This window comes from Bidens hawaiensis, unplaced genomic scaffold (assembly GCF_021521415.1).
Source record: "Bidens hawaiensis isolate Kalapana, Puna unplaced genomic scaffold, B.hawaiensis_p1.1 tig00002735_1, whole genome shotgun sequence".
In the NCBI taxonomy this organism is placed as follows: domain Eukaryota; kingdom Viridiplantae; phylum Streptophyta; class Magnoliopsida; order Asterales; family Asteraceae; genus Bidens; species Bidens hawaiensis.
In genome coordinates this window covers 1,304,190-1,310,441 of record NW_027491147.1, presented here as the reverse complement: position 1 = coordinate 1,310,441, position 6,252 = coordinate 1,304,190, and the positions used below count along the sequence as shown (strand labels likewise).

General features: G+C 33.6%; 1 protein-coding gene across 2 annotated transcripts; it reads right to left on the bottom strand.

Moving 5' to 3' along the window:
• Positions 1-2,608: 2,608 nt before the first annotated feature.
• Positions 2,609-6,020, bottom strand: LOC143620886 (uncharacterized). 2 transcript variants are annotated; one of them, XM_077092471.1, is made up of 4 exons: positions 5,976-6,020; positions 5,107-5,941; positions 3,604-4,206; positions 2,609-2,916 (listed from the first exon to the last, which is right to left on the bottom strand). In XM_077092471.1, exons 2-4 carry the CDS (start codon positions 5,932-5,934, stop codon positions 2,875-2,877), a joined length of 1,473 nt encoding a protein of 490 aa, XP_076948586.1. In that variant the 5' UTR covers positions 5,935-5,941; positions 5,976-6,020; the 3' UTR covers positions 2,609-2,874. The 2 variants fall into 2 exon arrangements, with proteins under 2 accessions (XP_076948586.1, XP_076948585.1); XM_077092470.1 differs by having other exon boundaries at positions 5,107-5,981.
• Positions 6,021-6,252: the final 232 nt, after the last annotated feature.

Genomic DNA, 6,252 nt, shown 5'->3' with positions numbered 1-6,252 from the left:
TTAATGAAATTTGTTTCTTACATTTAATACGTATTTTGTTTGTTATGTTTAATGAAATTTGTTTCTTACATTTCTTTACGTAGTTATTTAATGTAATTTTCTTTGACTCAACCCGTTTTAGTTTGATCCGTTTTAGTTTTACTTGACCCATTTTAGGTCGACCATTTTTAACATCCACTAGATAAAATTTTAGAATCCGTCACTGACAGCCATGTACCTCTAAACTATGAATTAAGTTTACGCCATTTTTTCTTAGATTTTATGAGTATCGAAAGTTGAACTAGTTGTCAAATTTTTGAAAGGTTTTTCTTCTATTTTTATTTGGAAAATAAAAAACACAGATTGTCTGGTATGACCGAAAGTTAAAAGTATGTTTAGCTAAAATGATAATATGCTATAGTTAGTTATTCTACATACGTCAGAACTCACCTTAAAACACTATACTAATTACATTAAAAATACAATTATACTATATATTAAGGCAAATCTAAAGCTACAATAACCTTAAAGCTTTGACAATTTGAATCCTTAGAGTTCTAAATTATGTCAACTTAGCCTATCCAAATTTTAAAATATTTTAATTAAAGCTCCAACATCTACTTTTATGCTACTTATTTTGTACTTTGGCCTCTCAATGTTATGTGGTTTTAATTTGTGTCATATTTGTTTTTCTTCTCACATAGTTTTTTTTCATTATTTATATATTTAATTTATTAATTCTTTTATAACCAGTGGCGAATGTTGTTTAGGGCATGGGGTGGCTCGGCTCCCCTGTTTTTTACGCATTAGTGTAAATTTATCTGTTTTCGTTCGAAATTTTTTATGTGTAGTGGATATTTTGTTGTTTTCGGCCGAAATTTTTTATACGTAGTGTCAAATTTAGCCGTTTTTTCGCCATAATATTTTATACATAGTGTAAATTTTCACCATTTCAACCAAAAATTTTTATATGTAGTGTAAAATTTTGCCGATTTCGGCACTATTTTTTTATATGTAGTGTAAAATTTAGCCGTTTTTCGCCAGAATTTTTTATAGGTAATGTAAATTTAGCCGTTTTCAACCGAAATTTTTTATATGTAGTTTAAATTTTTGCCGATTTTGGCCAAAATTTTTTATACGTGGTGTCAAATTTAGCCATCTTCGACCGAAATTTTTATGCATAGTGTAAAATTTAGCCGTCTTCAATCGAAATTTTTTATACGTAGTGTAACATTTAGCCGTTTTCGCCCGAAATGTTTTATACGTAGCATAAATTTAGCCGTTTTTGGCCGAAAATTTGAGCCCCGCCTCCTTTGTTTGTGAATTTTTGTATAAATTTTGAGTCCCCCCCCCCCCCGGTGTCATAGTACAAGCTTCGCCACTGTTTATAACATTTAACATATATTTATAAATTTTTAAGTATGATGATACAGCATGTTTATTTTTATCTATGCCACACCATTAAAACAAGAGTTTTATTCGCAATTTGAAAACGAAGTCGTATTCGCCATAGAGTATCTTTTTTTTTATTGTAAATCAATATCATAACGAGCCGAATTGATACCGACCAAGTTCTTTTGATATTTAGATAAACTATTTTCGTTATGTCGAGGCGATAGATGTCATGATGTGTTTGTATATTCCTATATGGCTATATTAATAATCGGGGTTGTTGCCAAGTTCCTCGCAAAACGCGCGTGGGGTACACACTAGTTTTATTTATAACAATCAACAATGAAACGACTAAAAGATATATAAAACAAGAATGAGATCAGTTCATGGTCGTCGGCCAGTGGCCACTAAACGTTTCATGCAAGGCCCAAACATGACATCGTAATTATACTATTCCCTGTGGGCCATGGCCCATTCTAGCCCGAAACCAGGTAATGTTCTGTTCTGTTTTACACTTCTACAAACTTATAAACGTACCTATAAAAAACTATTTAGTGATTCATTCTAGATTACAAATAACCAAATTTCCCTGTGAAACCGAATACATTTTAACACCGATTCAGAGATGTTCAAAGAAATTCAAAATGGGATCTGGGCCAAACCAGTTCGTATTGAAACCGGTTTTAAAGGGAAATTATGTTAACTGATAGGAACTGGTTCAGATCAAGCTAAATCGGTTTGAAAATAACCAGTAATCTTTTACTTTTTTTATTTTGGAAATTGTAAAAAAAATTGCTATACATTCTTAATATTGGAAAAAATAACAAAAAAATAAACATATCTAACAGAAAATAGGCATCGTCGTTGACCTTGTTTATAGTTTCGTCGTTGTCAATGCTATTGTGTTGTATGGAGTGTTTAGGAATATATTTTAGGACTGAGTCCGTGTCTCTGTGTGTTCGCCATTTAAAAATACAAATGACGCGCGGAAGGATTCATTTGGAGAAAATATAAGACTATAAACGGCTAGTTTTTATTTTCGTTTTATGAATATATAAATAATAAAGGCTAATTTTTCAAACCGGTTTCTACCAAACTGAATTTAAACATATTATACATCTACAGATTTAGATCGGTTTTCAAACAGTTTTGGATCCCGGACTGGTTTTTTTGTTCACCTCTAATTCATATAGGAAACTTTGCTCACTGTCTTAATACACACAATCTTTTTGGTTTCTATTACAAATTTCAGTTCCCAGAAGAACAATGTGTTCATCATAAATAGAACAAGATCAACATACTGTTAATACAATCACAATTTTGGATTAAAAATACAATCATACAGTTCAATCCAACCCAACCCGTTCACAAAATATCACGTCTAAAACTACCAAAAAATGAACGTAAAATGCAACTGCAGAAACCGACTTGACAAGGGGCCATCAGAAAAACAAAACAGCCTCACATATTCTTCACAAGTAAAACATCCTATCCGTTTTTGTCTCAAAAGGAGATCTCGGGGTATTTGGAAACATTGCGCAGTTCCTGAAAATATTAAACAAACAGTTTAGATTGATCATACTTTTACTAGAAATGATAATTTAGGAATAACGAATTAAGGAAATGATTTTTGTGACAAATTTGATCGTTTGTTGATTCGGGTATAGCGCGTTCAAATTCTTGACAGTTGACATGACATGAAAATAATCATCTTTTGGGTTGTCATATCTAATCCATTTAATAAGGGAGTTGTGTTGTTGTTGTGACTTTAATTAAACAGTCCTGTTCGGGTTGATTAAAGCCCATTTGATTCATTTAGATAAGCATGTTAAACAAATCATTTCCGTTTTACACTATTTTAAGGGTATCCGAGTTAAGTTGATGTATTTTACACGAATAAATATATGGGTCATGTTGCAACAAGCCAACCTGTCAACCCACCAATCCTAAACGATTGAAACCTTGTGTGGTTAAACGAAAGGGCCCAAAGTCGATAAACTATATTTACCATCCTTAAAAAGCTTCTAAATCATTTCAACTAGAATTATATTACTTTTCAATATATATATGTATTTATTATATATGACAAACTAATTTTACACGAAATTATTTCTATGTTTTAACAATAACAGAAGTATTTTAGGTCAACCAAACTCGACCCGCAAAAAAGTGTTACCAGTTACCAAAACCGCCCACTTAATCATGTCTAGGACATAACAGAAAACACTTTACCTTAGAATACCGTACATGATCATGATGCACATTAGATGTCTTCACAATGGTCTCCCATTTAGGTACATTTTTAGGACTCTTTTCAACCACAACTTGCTGCATTTTTTTAGGGAACGGGTTTCTCAAACTCATCTTCCGCCGAAGCCATGATTCCGATGGTGATTTAGGCAACGGGGGAACACAAACCAGGCCCTCCCCATCATCATTCGACCCAATTTTGGTCTCATTTGTTGTCGGGTTTGTTGGTTTTTCATTCCAACCTATGTACAATGTTTTCTCGGGTGCTACCGGAGGAGGATTATCGTGTACCAAACGAGGAGAAAAATGACTTTTAACATTAAGGGAAGGGCAAGGTTTGGGTTGTACAATTTGGTTTTGAACATCTTTAGGGACTCCGAGAAAGCGGGCCCCAACGTGGAACGGGGAGCGGGGAGATTCGTTACGGTATGGTGATATGCTACCGCTACGGGATAAATTACCTCGGTGGGGAGATGATGGTAATGAGTTGCCGGATCGATTCAATGGATATGTTTTTTGTTCTGTTTCGTGGGATTCTTTTGGTCGCGATTCGGCTCGTTTCTTTATTACTGCATCCATAGCTTGCTGCGAAGGCAAATGTTTAAAAGTGTTCAACATATAACTAAGTTTAAAACTTCATTTTAACATAATATACTTGCAATGCATAACAACAATAGTGGTAATATTGTAGCTAAAACAGGTCAGATTTGGGTTGACTTGGAGTTGAGTTGTTTAATCCTTTTATTTAATAATTTTCTTTTAAATGTGTTTTAAGTCTCAAGACAAGCTGATTGAGTATTTTATCTCAAAAGTTTAAAGTTCAAGACATATTGACATTTGTGCTTTTTTATTTAAAATTGTTATTTTAGAGTTTTAAGATACAGAAAATATAAATATACATTTCTGATTAAGCAAGTCATGTTTGTGGCAAACCATAAATATTTGTGTGTTCAAGGTCATGTGTCTGACACGAATTTAGATGTGTGTTGTATTAAGTTCGTCAGACTAAACGAATCAATTACTTAAACCAATATATTAAATATAAATATATGATAATTATTACATATAAAATAATGATAAAATATCTAAATAATGTAGATTATGTTACATATAAAAACCATAATTATAAATATATATAACTAATAAATAATAAACTAGTCGAGTTTATGCCTCAGCCAAACTTGAGCTTGAAAACCTACTTATAAGCTGAGCTTAAGCTTTTAAATAGAGCTTGAAACAATCCAACCTCAAGCTCGACTCTAATAAGCTAAACAAGTTGAGCTCAGCCTTTGTTCAGCTCGTTTACACCCCCTATTTTTGTGTGTACACCCTAAAAATAATTCATATTTGCATAAGTATTACCATTTTTACTAAAATGCATTATCTTTTATTTCTTTGTCAAGTTTCTTACCACCAAACAACATTAACACCATGTTATTAAAAATCATGTCACCCACAAATCATAACTAAATTCACAAAACATACCTTCTCAAGACTTGGAGTCAATGGTCCACTATACGATGTCCTTCTCGAGAGCCTGGGAACCAGACCCAGAGCCGGTGAGCCCGTAACCGGAGACTGACTCTGATGAACCTTTGTTTTCGTTTTCGGTCCAGGCATCGCATTGGAAAGACACGAAGACCACTTCGTGCATATCCGAGGCAAGAAAAACCCGAACCCCTTCTTAATCGACTTCTTCTTCGAATCATCAACCACCACACTCTCTTTATCCTCCTCATTATCCTTCACATTATCACTATTATGTGAATTCACCGGGTATCTTTCCAGCAGTAATGGCCTCAACTCGCCACTATAAACCTTCTTAACATACTTAGGCGGTTCAGGAATCGCCACTTCTTGCTTCTTGGCAACATATTGTGGCGTTTCGACGATCATAGACTTGGCAGCGGGTATAAACCGGCTCATTAAATACTCTCGAGTGGACAGATCAGAACAGAACGATATTAACGACTCTGCATCACTATTATTATTATCTTCACTATAATTACACGAAAACGACACCGAAAGTGACTCAAATGCATCTTCTGATGATTGTTCATCCGTTGGAGAATCCGGGTTGGTTTTCGGCTGATTTGAAACGGGTTTCTTTTGGTTTTTGTGGTTTTTCGCTTGGCCCGGGATTTGCTCCCAGATGAATGGGATGGCTGCGGGTTTCGTGACTTCTTGTTCGGGTTCCCATTTAACCGGAAGAGATTGTTGTCGGGTGGGTCTTGATTTCCCGACCGAACTGCTTCGGTCGAGTAGTCTTACCGAGAGTAATGGAGCATTCAAATCAAGCTTTTTGTCCTCCATTGTTGTTCTTGGTTCAAGATTAATATTTTTCAAGTGTTTACTTGATTGTGCAAACTGGATATTTAACAAATTGATACAAAATAATGAGAATTTGATTATATGAAATATCAAAGTAATAGAAAATAATGAGAATTTGATTATATGAATATCAGATTCGCATGCCTAACTTAAGAAAAAAGAAAACAAGGGAACCGGGAAATCCTTTGAAATGATTAAAGCATAAAACTTTTTTGGGTTATAAATATAATTTTAATTTATAATTATAATTATAATTCATCAATATGGTAGATTTAAAATTAAATATGAATTAGTGTTTAC

Bases quoted from the DNA above. Each gene is read 5' to 3' on its own strand.
- LOC143620886 (XM_077092471.1), bottom strand. From the start codon at position 5,934: ATGGAGGACAAAAAGCTTGATTTGAATGCTCCATTACTCTCGGTAAGA. The intron at 4,207-5,106 runs GTATGTTTTGTG...TTGCCTTCGCAG, and splicing joins TGACTCCAAGTCTTGAGAAG to CAAGCTATGGATGCAGTAAT. The intron at 2,917-3,603 runs GTAAAGTGTTTT...TAATATTTTCAG, and splicing joins ATCATGTACGGTATTCTAAG to GAACTGCGCAATGTTTCCAA.